Source organism: Podarcis erhardii (genome assembly GCF_964252035.2).
Source record: "Podarcis erhardii genome assembly, chromosome: Z".
NCBI lineage: Eukaryota > Metazoa > Chordata > Lepidosauria > Squamata > Lacertidae > Podarcis > Podarcis erhardii.
Window position 1 is genome coordinate 42420615 of NC_138504.1, and position 19647 is coordinate 42440261.

At 43.4% G+C, this 19647-nt stretch overlaps 2 protein-coding genes across 11 annotated transcripts in view; one reads left to right on the forward strand and one right to left on the reverse strand.

Moving 5' to 3' along the window:
* The window catches only part of SLC31A2 (solute carrier family 31 member 2), an 833895-nt gene that overhangs the window by 471448 nt on the left and 342800 nt on the right, over positions 1-19647 (reverse strand). The gene's annotated exons all lie outside the window — the stretch shown is intronic.
* Positions 1-19647, forward strand: part of CACNA1B (calcium voltage-gated channel subunit alpha1 B) — a 327842-nt gene that overhangs the window by 261391 nt on the left and 46804 nt on the right. For all 9 annotated transcript variants that reach the window (XM_081847405.1, XM_081847407.1, XM_081847400.1 and 6 more), the window contains 7 exons: positions 2604-2700; positions 3675-3835; positions 5985-6122; positions 6284-6485; positions 7149-7313; positions 8859-8969; positions 10103-10186. In XM_081847405.1, the coding sequence (XP_081703531.1) occupies positions 2604-2700; positions 3675-3835; positions 5985-6122; positions 6284-6485; positions 7149-7313; positions 8859-8969; positions 10103-10186 (958 nt within the window). The remainder of the gene's footprint in view (positions 1-2603; positions 2701-3674; positions 3836-5984; positions 6123-6283; positions 6486-7148; positions 7314-8858; positions 8970-10102; positions 10187-19647) is intronic.

Genomic DNA, 19647 nt, shown 5'->3' on the forward strand with positions numbered 1-19647 from the left:
TTTAAACCCCAAACTACCTAATTCACAATTTGCAGAACGATACACAAAATGAAACAGCCAGCCTTCAAAATTAGAACTTTGCAGTGCAGATCTCCAGATAGGTAATGTGTGCAAAAATGCACATAACAGGGTAAAGTGTGCATATGATGTGCAAAAATGCACTATATCCGGAGAAACTACTTCGTAAAAACATGCATATTAGGAAGAATTGCATACAGAAGTGTATATATTTAGATAAATGCTCACTAAAATACTGATCAATTTTCTGAATGACTTAAAAAAAAGTGCATACATGTTGAAACGTGGAGAACTGACCTAGATTTGAAAAATGTGAAACTGAGAGAAACCAAACTTGACAGAGCCTCCCATTCTTACCTCCACTGCTTCTTAACAAAGAGCCCTTCTGAATGGCTTCATTTACTTTTCCCAAGCAGATTGACCTGTCTCACTACTTTAATATAGGAGTGGGGGACCTTTCCCCTCCCATTCCAGATGCTGATATGGAGGCAAAGAGCACCTTTGCCTTAAAAATGAACTTTGCACGCGTGAGAAGAAAGAAATGCCACCAACCTCTGTTGGCTATAACTCCACCATTACCACCACCACCACCACCTCTCAAACCCCACACATGTGCATGAACAGTTCAGAGGTTACCACCGCTTATCACTACAGGCATGTAATATGTGTGCATATATTACATGGCTTGGCATGGTTTGAGTGGCATGCCGTCTTAAGAGGAAACTAGGCAGGGCCCATGAGATGGAAAAGCAAGCAAACCAATGGAGTCTTTCAGACTGAGGGACATGTGTCTTCTTTGGTTCACCATCATGATCTCCTTTCTCTCTCTGTTTGCCTAGAGCAGGGATGAGACACTTATGAGCCTTCATGTGTTGTTGGACCAACTCTTGTTAGTCTTAACCAGCATGGTCAATAGGAATAATGGAGTCCCAGAACATCTAGGTGGCCACAGGCTCCCTAGTCTAGGGAGGCATTTCATTGTGATGCATCCTTCAGGGTAGCTGTACGTCACCAAAAGGTTTCCCCTGTGAGGGGTAATATATTTATAGCAGTGGGTGAGGAACCTCTAGCCTGTGAGCTGGATTTGGCCTGCAAGGCTGTTTTCCAAAGACCATGCCCATCTGTCCTACACCTGCCATGTAGAAACATGGCTGGACTGGGTGCTTACAACGCCGATCCCTGGAGAAAGCAAGACTGAACCCCTGATATATCAGATGATGCATGTGGAGTTCAGTCCTGCTTGGTCACAATCTCCCCACAATCTCTCCTCATTGGCAGGTAGGCAAGACCACCCGCCTGGGAATCACCTGCCATCATTATGCCAGTTGACTGACAGGTGGGTTGTCCTTGCCCACCTACCCAAGTTGTCCCAGGGGGTGGGGGAGATGAGGATCTGGCACACTGGGCCAAAAATATTCCCCACCCCAATTGAAAGGGAAAGGTTAGATTTGATTCCACCATCACCCTCCTTCCATTAAGAATCGTAGGCAATGGTGCAGATGGGTAATTTTAGACTTAGGGTTTAATGGTCCTACACCTCCACCACTCTACAGATGGTAATGTATGTAACTTAACAATGCAAACTGCTGAGTTCGTGCACCTTCCAGCTCATCCTGCTGATGGTGGCCATGGGCGTCTACCCTGAAGTCCTGCTCTGATGGTGACACGGATAACAACTTTGCTGACTCCTTCCCTTTGAAAATAGATTTTCCTCCTCCCCTACATTTTGTGAAAGGGTCTTCATCAAATGCCTGGGCATGGTTGACAAACGTAGGCTGTTACACATTTTAATAGCCTGGAGTGTGTGAGAGTGGGCATAAATAGGGGCATTTTTAATCTATATGAAACAGCAAACATCTCAATATAAGAGGTATGCTGCTTAAATAAGTTATTTGATTCATTGGATTAATTTTAATAAAATAAAATTTAATCTCAAATTATTTTTAGGTACTTATTGCCTAAGTACTTGTCAATCATCCCAGTGCCTTTGCATTCATTGGCTGAAATATTAGGAGGTGGGAGCAACTGGGTGGAATGTCTGGTTGCATGTATTTCCTTGGAGTTTCTGTATAGTGGGGGCTTTCTGGGGTGGGGGTAATGAAAAAAGCTGAAAATTCAAATATAAGGCTGGAATATATTGGGGGCAGTTGGGGCAGAAGTCCCCAGCAGGAGCTCCCATAACCATATCCTCATATGTTGTACCTTCTGTTTCTTGTTCAGCCTTGCAGAAAAGAAAATTTACCTGCATTTTGCTATGTTGTTATGCCACACCAAAAGAGATTGAGCCAAGTTCAGGGGGGAGGGGAGGGCTTAGTCTGCAATCTAACCCCACTTGCCTGCAGGTAAATCCCATTGGATTCAACAGGACTTATGCCTGAGTAGACATAGTTAGGATTGCACTGTTGGGCTTCAAACCCCACTTACACACAAATAAGCCCCATTGAATACAGTAGGACTCACTTCTGAGTGGACCTGGTTAGGTTTGCAGCAGTGTCCAGCCTGGGGTGAGGATTTTCCAGGCTTTTGCCTGAATCTTGCAAGAATCAAAGGTCTTCATTTGTCCCTTGTGTGCTCTTGCCTTGCAGAGGGAACAAAGGCAAAGATATAAACACCATCAAGTCCCTGAGAGTTCTGAGAGTCCTTCGGCCTCTGAAGACCATCAAACGTTTGCCAAAGCTGAAGGTATGATGTGATCCTCAACCCATCTGCCCTGGCAGATGAGGTAGTGAATAATCTCATTTCTGAGTATGCATGGAGGGGGGGGATTTGATTTGGTTCACATTTCAATGCAAACTGACCTAATTTGCCATTTTCCAAAACAATACAAGGACCAAACCACACTCTTCAAAATTGGTCAAATTTTGTGGTGCAGTTCTTCAGCTAAATCATGCAGACAAAAATTAGGGGAAATAATGTGGACAAAATATTAGTGGAAAGTATGCATGAAAATGCACATATTAGTGAAGGGACATTCAAGAGTGAACATGTTATGGGAAAATGTAAATACTGGGCAAACTGGTATACAAAAATGTGCCTACTGAGAAAAAAATACCACACTAAAATGCTGATGAATTTTCATGAAGACTTTTTTTTTTGAAAGCTGTTGAGGAGCTGCTCTTAAAATAGGTAAAGTGAGAAATGAAGAGAAATGAAAACTGATAGATTTGCCTATCTCTGTTCTTCATATCCATCCATGATTACCTTGGCCTCTCCAGTTGCTGGTGCTCCCTTCCTCTCTACTGATTTGTTACCCTTGACCCGTGCTGCCAGTCCCTTCTTCCACTTTCTCCCTTGCTATTCCTTATCCCTGGACCTGCCTCTGCAATCACCTATGCCACATATCTTCATTTCCACCTAATCCCACTTCACAGACAGAAGGAGCTTTTCCCATTGCAGAGGGCAGGATCCAAGCCAATGTGGCTTTATAAGAATACTCTGCCGACTTCTCTGCCAACTTTTAAACACCTGCTGAAAACTTTTCTATTCCACCAGGCCTATGCAGGCAATTAAGAATACATCTTTCCAAAATGGCTAATTGCTGTCCGTTTTGAATGATTTTTATTGTATGGTTTTATGTTTTTATTGCTGTAAATTGCTTTGATTTATACTTCATCATGGATTCTGTTTCTGAATCCCCCCCCCCCTCTTATATGCAGGCAGTCTTTGACTGCGTGGTGAATTCTCTGAAGAATGTCCTCAACATCCTCATTGTCTACATGCTCTTCATGTTCATCTTTGCAGTCATAGCGGTGCAGCTTTTCAAAGGGCGATTCTTCTACTGCACGGACGAGTCCAAGGAGCTGGAAAAAGACTGCAGGTGCCCAGATCAAACAAATAAATATGTTTTGATGCACAGTATGACCTGATTGATAAGACCTGAGCTAAGCTGGGGCTGGAGGGATGGGGTATCTCCTTTGTTGTGTCCTTCCTTGTGACCAGTGTGTGAGAAGCTCAGGGACCTGGTCACTAGAAGGTGGTCAAGTGCTTTTTCATAGAATCTTGTAACTGTAGCGTTGGAAGGGTGTTAAGGGTAATCTAGTCCTGTTACAAGTTCTAGTGTTTCTCCCTTGCAATGCAAGAATCTAGAGCTTGAGAGCAGCTCCAGTGTGAAGGGTTGGGATGGTTGGGCTCCTGCTGAGGTCCTGTACCCCTGCAAGAGCAGTGAACTCAGGAAGCATAGGTAGCTTGTACAGTCAGACAACTGGGTCTATCTAGCTCAGTTTCTCTACACTGACTGGCAGAAACTTTCCAGGATTTGGGGCAGAGGGTCTCAGGCAGAGATGCCAGGACTTGAACTTGGGACCATATGCATGCAAAGCCTATGCTCAATCACTGATTTATGGCTCTTACCCCAGAGCTTGAAGTGAACTAGTCCAGATTAATGAAGTTCAGTGAACTAATGCCAAAAACTCTGAACTACAGCCGAAAGTTCTCATAACTGCTGGGTGAACTGAACGTGGATTAACTTTTGGAGAACTTTGAATGATTTCTAGTTCATCTTCATGTTTGTTCTCTTACATGTGATTTTCTGCTCCTTATAGAACGCCTTTAAACTTAAAAATAATAATGGTTGGGGAAATAAACAATTTATGTTCCGTTCTGTATGTGTGTTTTGATGTTTTCTTACTTCTCCTTTTATACTTCAGCACAGCAGTTTGTAATATTCTGAACGCTGCGGGGGGGGGGGGGAGGTTCCCCAATGACCATTTGGTTGAACTATGAACTGAGCATGAACTGGTTTGGTTTGTAAAAGGACAAATATGAACTGGAATTAGATCCTTGGGAGACAAGTTGAACTTTAACTAGTTCTTCCAAGGTCTGAGCAAGAGGTGCACTGACAAGGGCCTCCTGGATCTCCTGCATCTCTTTACTATTTGCAGACCACCGGCCTCTCCCTCATACCCAGAGGGAGTGAACAAGCAGATAACAACAACTGTAGTGGTGAGCAGGAAGAGGAGAAGGAGCTGCCATTGCCTACTTGCTCATTGGTTCCATGAGTGGCAAGCAGGCAATCATTCAGAAGCATGCCACCCACCAACTGTGGAGATAGCATGTAGCCTTCAGGGTCAATGGCTATTAACCCTGATGCCTATATTCTATCCCCACTATCAGAAGCAGTATGCTTCTGGTGACCAGTTGATGGAAACCTCAGGAGGAGAGAGGGCTTTTTTTGCTCAGGTCCTACTTGAATGATGGAAGATTTAGGACAAACAAAAGAAGATACTTCTTCATGCAATGCAGAGTTAGACGATGGAACTCGCTCCGACATATGTTAGTGATGGCCATCACCTTGGATGGCTTTAAAGGACAAATTCATGGAGGATCTTTATTAATGGCTACTACCTGCCTCCACAGTCAGTATCCTGAAGAAGAGTTGCTGGAGCAGAGAGCACTGCTTACAGGCTTTCCATAGGCTTCTGGTTGGCCATTGTGAGAACAGGATATTGGGCTAGATGGGCCACTGGCCTGATCCAGCAGGCTCATCTTCTTCTATTCCTAACACAAACACCCCATTCAGAAGTTATCACCCACATGTTGACCAATGCATGAATGAGACCATGTGGCTGCCTCCAGCCTTGACCACATGGGGTGATGAGCTTGGCATCCACACATATATAGCATGAGCATCTGCAAGAATAGAGCCCTTGTTTATGCAAAAAAATTCCACACAATCTGGAGCAATCAGGTTTCTGGATCATACTGAAGCCTTTGAATATGCAGTTGCAAACAGGATTCTGCCATATACAGAGTCAACCTTTGATGCTATATAGCTTAGCATTTGTCCACACTGACAATGCTAAACTTACATTCTGAGGAAGAAAAAGAGCAGTAAATAATTACAATAGTGGTTAATGGAGACAGCATATTTGAGGGATGGTAACCCATGGAGGGTGTCAGCACCGATCATAAGTGAGGCCCAGCTCCACATTCTCCTGTTTTGATTCTGTGTCCCATCTTCCTTCCAGGGGCCAGTATCTTGATTATGCAAAAGATGATGTGCAAGCTCAGCCCAGGCAATGGAAGAAATACGAATTCCACTATGACAATGTCCTCTGGGCTCTGTTGACACTCTTCACTGTCTCAACAGGAGAGGGGTGGCCAACGTAAGTTTGTATGGCACATTAGTGCCTTGTGGTGGGGTGGGGGGTGGGGTTCAGACAAGAGTATTTCCCAAGCCCTGGGTCCTTCTGCATGCAAAGTTGATGCAGAGTTACAGCCATTCATCCAAATCTCTGCCTGCTCCTTTTCTGCCTCCTTCTCACAGTGTTTTAAAGCATTCTGTTGATGCAACGTATGAGAACCAAGGCCCAAGCCCTGGGTACCGGATGGAGATGTCCATCTTCTATGTGGTGTATTTTGTCGTCTTCCCCTTTTTCTTCGTGAACATCTTTGTGGCTTTGATCATCATCACCTTCCAGGAGCAGGGTGACAAAGTGATGTCTGAATGCAGCCTTGAGAAAAATGAGGTACTCTCTCAGGATACCAGATAGAGAAGGGCTCTTTTTTCATATTTGCAGGGTTAGCTAACCATCCAGCCCTGAGGGATTTTTGCCTCCCTGACAAAATTAGATATCTCGACATCAATTTGCAAATCAAAGTATTTCCATTATATGCCAGGACATCTGCAGTTTAACCCATCCCATTGTGCTAACATTACAGAGTCAGACCATTGGTCCACCTTGCTTGGCACTGTCCATACTGGCTGGCAAGGTTTTAGGCAGGGAGTCTCTCCCAGCCCTGCTGGGAGCATGCAAAGCAGATGCTCTTACCCCTGAACTATGACCCTTCCCCTAATAAGAAGCTGTTTTATACGGAGTCAGACACTTTAAACAGGTAGCCCAGTACAGTCTGCCTTGACAGGCGCACAACTCTCTAGAATTTCAGGCAGAGTTTTCTCTCAGCCCTACCTGGAAATGCCAGGGATTGAACCTAGGACCTTCTGTATGCAAAGCATATGCTCTACCACTGAGCTATGGCCCTTCCTCATAGCTTACTCCATAACCAGGGCTAGGCATGTAAAGGAGCCAACTGTGGATCTGGAAGCTTTTCCTTAACTCTGGATGCAGGTGAAAACTGTGAGCAGATCTTTTTCTCTGTTGATTTTCTCCACTCTCTTCCTTTTGTTGTAGAGGGCCTGTATAGACTTTGCCATAAGTGCCAAACCCCTGACCCGCTACATGCCTCAAAACAAGCAGTCGTTCCAGTACAAGATGTGGAAGTTTGTGGTTTCTCCTCCTTTCGAGTATTTCATCATGGTCATGATCGCACTCAACACCATCGTGCTGATGATGAAGGTTGCTGATTTCCTTCCTTTTTTAAAAAAAGCAGGGGGCAGGGGAGCTAGCAGTTCTCGTGAGAGTTGCAGTGACAAACCATGGTGTGATAATTCAATGAGTACTTAGTGAAATGGGTTATCAACTGCTACTGTCCTTGATGGTCATGTTCTCCCTCCACCATTGGAGGCCATAAGCTTCCGAATACCAACTCCTGCAACCGGCAGGAGGCAAGAGTGATATTGTACTCAGGTCCTGCTTTCAAACTTCTGATAAGCATCTGGTTGGCCACTGTAAGAACAGGATGCTGGACGTAGATTGGACACTAGCCTGATCTAACAGGCTCGTCATATGTTCTTAATGCATGGGCAGGGAACCTCTGACCAGCCAAGTGTTGTTTGACTAACTCTCATCAACCCCTGCCTCCATGGCCAATGATTAAGGGTGATGGAAGTTGTAGTTCCACAACATCTGGAGGGCCACATTTTTCCACATCCCTGCTATGATGCAAACAAAGGCAATATATCTCCTGGCTCCTGCATGAACATTAACAAACTTCAACAATAAAGAATAAGTAGGAGGGTGTTTCTTGCTGCTGTGAGTAAGTGACTTATGAGTTCCTTGTCATGTGCACGTACGTTGTTATCCTGGAAGATTTTTAATAAGGCTAATTCTGGAGTTACTTCTACTACCTGTTTTGTTATTTGGAGATTTTTCTGCAGCACTGATATCCAAAAGGATTGCACTTTGGGGCATTTCCAGCACAAGTGGAGGTATGTGCCTATGGAGGTGCAGCCTCTCCAGCATTTAGATGAGGTTTCTGGGTATATTAGTGAAAACTTCCTTGGTGTTAGGTAGCATCGTAGATAAGTTTCAGAGTGTTCTCTCTTTTTTGACTGAGATGAATTTAAATGGTGGTTTAGACCACATTTTTTACCATTGGGTAGAGTTTATTTCATATCCTATGATGTGTTCTCATTGATTTTTAATTGTGGTGTCTTGGAGTAATATTTTATATATTGTAGATACCAGTGTTCACTCCTGGTAGGTCTTTCCAGTGTCTGGAAACTGCCCTACTAGAAAAGTTAGCCAGAAAACTTAAATTAGCACAAGGACAAGGGGAACAAAAGGATGCCTTTACCCCAGTGTGGTTCCCCTTTATCATATACACAGCACAACAGGTCAATGACCTATCCCTGCCGCAATAGTATACAAATCGATGTATATACAAAGGACCTATCCACATGATTCTGACACAAACCCCTACATTAACACTAGGCAGTAGAACGAAAGAACAACCCCCATCACTCTTCCCTCTTTACCCCCAGTTGTACTCCACTTATTTTTCTATTTTGTAACACAACAAAATCATTAATAACAACTATTTTTTTTAAAAAAAAAAGAATAACGAGGATGAAACTAAACTTAAAAAAACCCTTTAAGAGTTTAAGAATAATAGGATTGTATGGTTGGGGCCGTAAAGTCCATCTAGTCCAACACCCTGCAATGCATGAGTGATTGCAACCCATGTTTTCCAGTAACCTGTTTTCTTTCTCTTTGATTTAGTTCTATGGTGCCCCACAGCCATATGAAGATATGCTGAAATGCCTCAACATTGTGTTTACATCCATGTTTTCTCTGGAGTGTGTGCTGAAGATCATTGCCTTTGGCGCCCTGGTATGAGCTGGCTTTTTTCATTGTCCTCTCTCATCCAGCACCAGAAATGCTCCTGAAATTCCACTTCTTCATATTTCTCCCTGGGTTTTTGCTGTTCCCAATGAATTTGGTTTTGTTTCAAAAGTGTACCATTCTGTTTTGTTTTATTGCTGAATTTTGTCAAGCAGGAGTGGGGGAAATCTGTGGCCTTTCCAAAGTCATTGCCTCACAATGGCTATGTTCTGCGTCCACTATTGGAAGCCTGGAGGCTGCTCCATTACGTCTCTTGATAGTGGAGGCTGCTGCATTAGGGTGAATGGGACACTGCCCCACCAACCTCATTCTGTTCCCAACCAGTCTCCATCTGCTTGGCTTCTTACTTAAAACCAGTGCAAGAGGAGCACTGCCTGTTAGCAATGAGGATGGTGATAGGGAGGAAACTAAAATTAGTTGGCCTCTGAATACAAGTTGACAGGAATCACAAGTGCTCAGTTCCTCCTTGAGGGCTTCCCATTGGAGCACCTGGTTGAGAAGACGATGCTAGTCTGGGTGGGCTTTTTTGTGTTCTGCTCCTTCCCTAGTCAGGACCATAGATCAAACTAAGAAGGACGCCTCCCCTTCTCTGCAACCAGCATCAAAAGTTAGGTTTCAACCTCTTAGCAGATGGCGTAAAATATTTTTTAGGCATGTAGCATTTGTGGCTTTATGAGGCTGCTGCAATTCTGCAATTCGTTTTAGAGATCCTCCTAGCTAAATTGCAATTCAGGGGTGGTATAACATAGGAAACTCACTCTTCCCATCAAACTACATGGTGCACACAACAAATTATTGAGGTCTGTAGTTTCCAGAGAAATGACTTAGATCAGCCATCACTAACCTGGTGCTTTCCAGATGTCGTTCAACTTCTACTTAATCTGTCCCAGCCAGCATAGCTGATGGTCAGGGATTATGGGAGTTGTAGTCCACCAACATCTGAAAGGCATCAGATTGGAGAGAACTGATTTAGGATGCAAGCCTACCCATGTCTACTCAGATGTAACTCCCATTGAATTAAATGGGGTTTACTGTCAGGTAAGTGGGGGGTGAGGATTGCAGCCTAGCATGCAGTTTAAACTTCTGAGTAATGCTGCTTGTTGTTGCTTTTGATTTTACAGAATTATTTTCGTGATGCCTGGAACATCTTTGATTTTGTCACAGTCTTGGGAAGTATTACTGATATTTTAGTAACAGAGATTGCGGTGAGTACAGACTGTGCAAACTTGCTTTCTTTAGCCAACAAAATGGTGTTGGGGGGGGGGGATGCAGGCCAAATGATCTTCTCCCCAGTCTGTTGGCGGGTCATTATGAAATGATGTCTGTCAGAAGACTGGGAGAAATGATAGAAGGAACCTGAGCTGCAAAGCCAACATTCAACAATTGCAATGTAAATTTAGGATAAATATTAATAGCTTTTGAATAAACTACCTAAGGGGGGATTTATTTACTCCTGGTGTAAATGGTATATAATGTTAGATGGTTACTAGAATAAGTAAACAGGAGTAGCTTATGGAATCACATGCCCTCTTCCCCTTCCTCTCAGCCTCTCTCCTCTCACATGCAGGGGATTTTCCCATGCTTCTTAACCATGGCTAGATGTTATGTCCCATAATTAGTATTGGCTTTGTATATTAACCATGGTTAAAGTCAACTTCTCCTCTCTCCTGTACAAAGGCCTCCAGAGAATGAGATTCCCCTTTGCAGGATCACCTAATTCCCAGGACCATGAGGATTCTACCAGAGTGACCACTGTGTCTTGTCTCAAACTGCCTGGTTCCCTCCTCCAAACATAGTAAAGGGGATTAGTTCAGGAATTTGTCTGCAAAGGGGGGGGGGTTGTCTGCAGTAGAGGAGAGTCTGGGGCACAGGGTCTGTGTGTAATTTCCCAACCTGGTCCCAGTCCCTTAGTGCTAATTTGAGGGTCTGTGTTACATAATTACACCTGCACTGACCTTCATATTGCTCTTCTGTCACTTAGCAGAGTTATTTAGATGGAAAGAGGACTGGGTCTATTCTGTGATTCCATACAAAAGTAAGCCCAAATACGGAATTTGGTATTTGGGTGTATAGTTCAAATACCGTGGGTTGTATCCAATGTAGTCTTACACAGAAAATTGATGGTCATGACTAACTTAAGTATGTTCACTTCAGTAGGTCTACACTGAGTAGAACTTAATTGGATACAATCCACTGGGAATTGCACCATTTTGTTTTTTTTGCTCCCCCCCCCCAAATGTTTCTTTTCCTCAAGAAAATGAAGATAAGTTTGAACAATATTTCAGGAAACTAGGAGGAGTGCTGTGCTTGTAGAGTTCCTATGGTCAGGGTATAGAGTTAGTTGCTGTCAAAGCACTTTCCCAATCCTTCTGATGGACCAGGAACCCAATTTCAAATATATTTAATTTGCATAATTTATGCTGGAAGGTGCCATAGCTGCATTAAATAGTCCCCAGCATCTTCTTTGAAGTCAATGCCATTTTGTAAACCCTTCCCAAATAGTTCAGGTCATCCTTTCCAAAACCTGTTGCCCATCCAGAAGTTGGCCATGCAGGTTGGGCTAGATGGGAGTTGGAGGCCTCTTAGAGGCCTGTGGTTGGTAAAGGCTCAGCTGTCGCTGGACTCCATCTCCCCCCATTGCTGACTGTTGGATGGCTGATGGGAGATGGAATCCAACAACAGATGGAGGGACAGAGTTTCCTCACCCCTCATATTTGCTTCCTTCTTGACCATGTCCTTTTGCTTTGTTAGGAACAATTGGGTTTGTGCACATCTTTGATATACAGTATGTATGTTTTTATTTCAATTGCTCTTTCTTAACCTCTTTCTCCTGTCTATGGCAGTGCATTTTTTGGTCATTCCCCAGCAGGTCCTGCAATCCCAGATCCTTCTCCTAAATTGCACACAGAATCTGAGGGCCTGACAATAACAATGTGATGAGCAATCTTGTCACTGTTTTTTAAATAAATAAATAAAATTCCAGATGCAGAGGAGAATAATCATCAGCACCACAGCACATGAAGAGAGAAGATTTTAGCATTCCTTTCCCAGCTGAGTTCTTGGTGAACACACACCCTAGTAATTAGCACCGGTGGCACCAATAGGAGGGGGTTTTTCCCCTCTTTCCATACTAATTACTACATAGCAAATTATCTTTTTACCAATTGGTATTCATTGAGATTTTTATTGATGTTTCATTGCTCCTCCAAATTTTGTGTAGTGTAAAAAAGTCTTGTTACATTTTTATGAAAGGCATTTTTATAAGCATTTAAATGGAGGACAGATTCTTTACTGAGACATTGGCTGGGAAAAGGCTTAAAACTCTTCTTTGAAAAGAAACAGTAATAACAAAGAAAAAGAATAAAGGGTGGTTACTGTAACACAGGCTGGTTAGACCCTGGGAGAATGGATGGGGTGGGAAACAAAGAGATATTGGCTGAATTGTAGACAGTGCTGGCTTTAGGACTGGCAGCAGTTATGGGGACTCCAGCAGAGCACTTTCAATATGCTCCCTTAATCTGCAAGAGGAAGTTGACTGTTGCAAACTGAAGCATCCTCAGCCTTCTTAGGCATCCCTTGCACTGTGGTAGAGCCAGAAGCAGCTCACTGTATAGGGAAGTGCCACTCTATGCAGCTTCCCAGCAGATGGATCACTGTTGCTTACTGGTGAGTGAGAGGGGCAAGACAGTAGGAAGATTCATACAGGGAAAATCCACCAGCAGCAGTGCCAGATTGACTTTGCCAGTGCATTTGCACCATGCTGACCTGCCTGCCACCTTGCTTCTCTCCCTACCAGTAACAAATGGTGTCTCACCTGCCAGGAAGCTAGCCTTGCAGCTCTGACCCACCCAGCCAAGAAACCACTTTGGAGAGCTATGTACCCTCTGCTAGTCTTGGAAGCCATATCCTTTCCCCCCTCTGGAGCTGGCTACCCAGCCAAGAAATCATTGCTTGTATAGATGTATAGGATTGAAATGATACTTTTGTAAACCCTCCAACAGCATTATCCCAGGCAGTACTGTGTATATTTTGAATTGGTTTGATCACTGGTACAATGATGTATTTTTCAACCATCTGTGGTTTGAATTTATTGTATTTTACTGTCGACATGCCAGTAATTTATATTCTTTTACTGTCAACATGTCTTTTATGAAACTATGTCTCTGAACAGTGAAGGAAGGTAGGAGGTATTTGTGTATGCAGCCCTTCCCACCTGCTCTGCTCTCTCCCAGTTGCTCTGTCCAAGCTCAGCAATTTTGGAATGTTCGGACCCCATTTTTATGATGTCTCCATTCAGGAATTTTACTCAGAGCTGAGCTAAAATTTCTCAGTAAACAGAATTGCTGAAATTTACTGTCTCTTTTGCACACATCCCCCTCATGCGTAGAAAATGTGGTCCACTTTGCAGGATTTCTCTAAATATTCTCCACTGTTTTTGTGTGGCCACCACACACATACCACACAATATCTGCAGCAACAGAAGATTTTGGGCAGCACAAAGGATTCAAAATGGCAGCCAACATAAAATAGCCACTTGCGAAGACCTTAGGGAAATATAAGGAAGTTGTTCTATTTTCACTGACAATAGTAAACCCCACCCCAGAAAAAAAACAAACTGTTGGTGAAATTCAGTGAAATGAAATTAAAATGGAACAGGGCTTTTTGGAGGGAGAAGAGGAATTCTGTCTGAGACCCTAGAAAGCCACTACCATTCAAAGTAGACAAAAATTGAGATAATTGAAAAACATGATTTGCCCTAGAAGAAGGCAGTTTCCTATGGTCAAAGCAAGACAAATGGAAGATCAATACCTCAGTATTAGAGCATAGGAGTGGTCCCTTTCTGAAATCCTGGAGAGCTGTGACCAGTAAACCTAGACAAAACTGAACTTGATGGACCTATGGGTTGCAGCCAACTAAGTTTTGCTCAGCGTGGGTCTGTTACTGTACTTGAGTTAGCCATTCCTAAAAATTTCAGTGGGTCATCTCTAAGTAGAGTTAACACTGGATACCCTGTGTTCTCACAAATAGGAAGGGGAATCTTGGGAGATAATCTAGGCATGACTTCAGTTTGACCACACAGCTCACTGCTATGTAGACAGGGCCACTTCTGAGAAGAATAGCAAGCTTCAGGGAGCTCGGCTTGTATTCCAGGGCAGCTATCCAAGAGCTAGTACCTTCGTCCAAGAATGCCAGCTCACCTGGTCATCCACTGCCCTTTTTTCCCTAGGAGTGGCTCAGCAACCAGCAGAAGTGCCAAGGCATAAAGATAAAAGGAGAGAAAAATGTGTTGATAAATTTGTTTTTCTTTTAGCATCATTATTGTGTCATTTGTAATTTCCTCTGTGAGTGCTTTGAATTATGTTTCTTTCTTTCTTTCTTCTGTCTATATCTATCTATCTATCTCTCTCTGCAGGCAAATAAAAGGGAGGTATGTCAGTTTCCATGCCAGCACTCACTTCAAACTGATTTACAGGGAAGACTTTTAAATTTAACTTTGATTACTGCAAAGGATCAAATTGATTTACACTACTAACTGCTTTTGGGGCAGGATTCAATTGCATTTCATAGGGCAAATTTTAATGTAGAAGGTGTTGGACTCCAACTCCCATCAGCACCAGCCAGCATAGCCAATAGTGAGGGATGGTGGGAGTTGTAGTCCCAACAACATTTGGAGGAACCGTGCTGAGACAGGCTAATGTAGGCTCTGGTGTGTGACTCCAATGGGAGTAAAAGAACATATTCATGACAAGTGTTTCCTCTAACAATTAGCCGTAGCTATGTTTGATTAGCGTGTAAGCATGCATGTTTAGCATGGGGAAAGAGAAGACTAAGAGGTCATCTTTAAATACCTGAAGGGCTGTCACATAGAGCAGTGTTTCCCAACCTTGGGTCTCCAGCTGCTGTTGGACTACAATTCCCATCATCCCTGACCATTGGTCTTGCTAGCAAGGGATGATGGGAGTTGTAGTCCAAAAACAGCTGGAGACCCAAGGTTGGGAAACACTGACATAGAGGATGGAACAAGCTGCTCCAGAATACTACTCAAACCAGGAGATTCTGATTGTTAGGAAGAAGTTTCTGAGAGTAAGAGCTGTTTGTCAGTAGAACAGACTACCTCCTAAGGTGGTGGACTCTTCACTACTGGAGGTTTTTAAAAAGAGGTTGGATAGTCTTCTGTCAGTGTTTCTTTAGCTGTGATTTCTGCATTGCAGAGGATTGTACTAGATGACCTTTGGAGATCCCTTCCAGCTGTACAATTCCATGTTTGTCTCAGAGTTTCTTTCAGTGTCCTCAGAAAGCTACCAATAGAATAAAAAAGAATAATCAATGAACAATGGGGAAAACCCTGCAATTGTTGATGGTCCTCCTGTTTCTGACTCTCCTTGCCTCTTAGCCCAAGCAAGCACCATATAAGAAGGGCATTTGAGAAACTGCAGGGTCTCAGGGCACAGTGATTGGTGCCCATGGTGTGCCCCTGCAACTTAATCAAACTATCCTGTAGGATGGCATTGTGTTGACTGCATATGCCACTGGCTTTCCCACCACATGTGTAAGTGTAAATGGGCACACACCAGGTGCTGCCAGCTACCAGTTCATTGAGTATTCCTCCTCATTTGTTTGCAGCAAGATTACACCATGTTAGCTTTTTAAAATGAATGTCAAATCTGATTTGTTTGTGGAGAGATTATATGATGTTGCATTGGAGCCGGGGTTGGCAACGTGCGGCCCATGGGCCAGATTAAGCCCACAAATATTGTTTTACCGACCTACAAGCCATCCCCAAACCGAGCTGCCCACTCAGCCAGTCCCCTGTGCACTGCGCTAAAGCAGCACAGCACAGAGACTCACAGAATGGCGCCGGAAATCGCGTATGCACATGCGCAGATACCGGAAATTGCATCTGTGCATGACCAGACGCCGAAAATTGCTTCTGCACGGGTGCAATTTTTGGCATCTGGGCATGCGCATAAGTGATTTCCGGTGCTGTGGACATGCGCAGACACGATTTCCGGTGTCACACTGCACCAGTCCAGCCCACAGATGATCTCCGTGGGAGTGATCTGGTCCATGGCCGGTAAGCCTTGCCGACCCCTGCATTAGAGCAAGCATTATACTTTCCAGTGCATTTTCCTGTCACTTTCCTTATCATGAAAGGTTCATGGGGGTTGGGGATCAGGCTTGTTGTGCAAGAACTCCTAATCAGCTAGAACTGAGCAACATGAATCTGACATGTGATTGGATCCTGTTCCAAAATAATGACAGCCGGGAAGCGTCCACAGTGGTGTGAACTGGCCTTTAGCCACATAAGGAAACTGTGGAAACATTTGTGACAGGATCTCTCTGAATGCAAATTATGAAACTGGCATCTCTCTCTTTGCCTGGGAATAATAACAATATTAAAAAGACACCCCAAAAAGGTGTTTGTTAAGTGTGTGTTAATTTGCATTATGGTACAAAATGCAAATGGTTTGATTGCACTGTGTTTCCTTGCAGGCCTTTATTGTTCTTAGAAAAGTAACTTTTTAAAAATAAGCACCTTCACTCCCCTTTCCCGTACAAAGTTTATGCTTTTGTTCCCAATGACTCATTTTCTCTTTTTGTTTTTTCTGTTTCTGTTTTATTTCTCCCTTCCCTTCCTGCTGAATCACGCCATCCAATCAACAACATACAATGCGAAAAACCCATGTCTCCGTCTGTATGTTGCCTGCCCTGCCGCTCAAAACCCAAAAAACCCAAAAAATATTATCTAAATTCAAAAACTTGTAAATAACCTTGCAAAATATTCATCCATGAAAACGTCAAATATAGGACACGGTTGGTTGCATTGAATTTCTTCTAAAACAAAATATTTAAATTTTTTGCTTTTTTTATTTTTCCTTAATATTTGTTTCGCTTTCACTTTCCTTGTTTGTGAGATTTCTGATTGCACTGGTGATGGGGAAATAAAGCTTCCCTGTCTGTCTAGCTGCATTGTGGGTCGTGACTGGGCTTTGCTTTGTACCATCATCTTTCTATTGGCTACTTGGTAATTGGATAGAATCTGCCATTTTACCAGTAGCCATTTTACTCTTTCTTCATTCCTTGTCTTCCTATAACTGATGAGAGGGGGAACTCGCATCTGCATTGTAAATTAACAACATTATTATGCTTTGCTTGCTGCATTCACTGCCTTGTCTTTTCCGAGGTCGGCTTTTAAAAGGCTAGTTCTGGTGTTAAACGTTTTACATTTGAATTACATTAATTGTTTCTTTCTTGGGCTGTGTGCAGAATGCACACGTAGAAATCACTGGGCTTCTAACAGCCACAGTTAATGTGCATCCATTGGTTTCAATGGGTCTGTTCTGATTTATTGAAACTGACAACATGGAAATTGCTGGGTACTTATAAGACTCAGAACACAGGCCCGCAACACATTTCCATAACATATGCATATGCTAATGTATATGCATAGATGCAAATTTCGGCTGATTTTCAGAGAGCAGTGGAAAACCCCCCAACTCTGACTGAGTTATGGTGTGCCAACAAGATTTTCTGGGCCCTTTACCCCAACTGCTATCTATTTGCAAGAAATGTTAATAGTCTACACATGAAAACTTAAAAGTTTATTTGCCTCCACTTAAATTATAAATTGGGATGCGGGTGGCACTGTGGGTTAAACCACAGAGCCTAGGACTTGCCAATCAGAAGCTCGGTGGTTCGAATCCCTGTGACAGGGTGAGCTTCCGTTGCTTGGTCCCTGCTCCTGCCAACCTAGCAGTTTGAAAGCACGTCAAAGTGCAAATAGATAAATAGGTACCGCTCCAGTGGGAAGGTAAACGCCATTTCCGTGCGCTGCTCTGGTTCGCCAAAGCGGCTTAGTCATGCTGGCCACATGACCCGGAAGCTGTACGCCGGCTCCCTCGGCCAATAAAGCGAGATGAGTGCCGCAACCCCAGAGTCATCTGCGACTGGACCTAATGGTCAGGGGTCCCTTTACCTTTACCTAAATTATAAATTATAAATTTAAATTATAAGAGTCAGGGGCCAGGGGTGAACAAAGACGTCATGCCACCCTGGGCGGGGCATTGCTACGTAGGGCACATGTGTAGCATCGCTACGTATGATGCATGTGCTGTACATAGCGACGCTGCACATGCGCTGTACATAGCGGTTTGCCGCCAGTGCCAGGATCCTCTTCTCGTGGTTGCAGCCATGAACGGAGGCTGCTCATGTTGCTGCGAGCCCCGTGGGGTGCCTTCTTGTCACCTCCCCAGACATGGCACCCGGGGTGCAACCCCGCACCCCCCCTTGCGATGCCATTGGGGTTTGACTGCACTTCACAGATTTTTGAGCAAGTGCCTTGAACACCCTCTCTAGTCACTTTTCTCTCGTCTCCAGCACATGCTCACCCACTTCACTATTCCAAGGCTTTTACTCAGATCCAGATCCAACAGATCTGATATCATTCTAAGTATCATTCTTCCCACTTCCTCCTTCACATCTGTGCATTTCAGGGGAGGAAAAAGGTAACCATCCTTGCCATGTCATGACCAAGAAGACTCTGGAGGGGCTCAGACACTTCATGGGTGCCATGGGAAGACCCCAAGAGCAAATTTTCACTCTCAGGAATCACGCTGACAATCTCTGCTGTAATCAAAGCTTTTTTTTTTTTTAAGTTTTTAAAAAGGTAGTGAAGGAATAGTCAATCTGAGACCAGGCATATGAGTCCTGGGTCTTGAGCCACTCTTGATTGACATTATACTCAATATTGTTGGAAACTAGAAATACAGATGTATTGAGTTACCTCTCTCTGTGCATGCTGACTGCCTAGACGTATTGGACAGGAGTTGGTTCTGCTGGCTGTTTCTGTTGCTCGAGCCACTGAGTTCTCTGCAAACTGATGCTGAGAATGGTCCTGTGAGAGCTTTGTAAATGCTGATAAACTCTAATTTTCCAGGGCTGCTACTTATCCCCAGTTTTTTATGTAGTCTTCAACAGCAGACAACAGTTTATGGAAAGGAGCTGAATATGCGGAACAAACAGCAGGTTTGGGAGTGCAGCTGCCACAAATCCCCAAGTCCAACAGAACCCCAAGTAGAGAAATTATCTTCCACTGGCTGCCCTAACAATGTAACATGATGTGGACATTTCACCCGCTTCACATACACTTACTCAACAGTCTAGCATCCTGGCCACATATTGGTCTTTAATTTGATAGCTGAGAATTTAAATTTGCTAATTGACTTGTCACAAAGAAGATATTCTTCCTCTAGCTCACTTTTAGTCTCAGAAGCTGTAGTTCACATTTAAAGAAAGTAGTTAGGGGAGTGTCTTTGAAAAAAATATGAATTGGGTGTGTCATATTGAAGAATGCTCTATTAAAACTATTTTGGAGCAGCTCCAAATTTCTACTTGCACTCTGATATTACGCCAAAGGGATGCCAGGGCCACAATTTAATAATGGTCACAATTTAAAGTTACATGATTAGTAAATTCATCAAAACTGAGTTTACAAGGACAGAATTACAAGTGGAATTCAACCCTGGATATATATTCATTTTCTTTCCTAATTGTACTCTTCAAATGCAGATTAGAAGCTGATATTACTATTACTACTATACAGCTATTTAAAAAGAAAATAAAGGCAATTTGAATTCATATTTTTGCTAAAAAGTACAATTTTTAT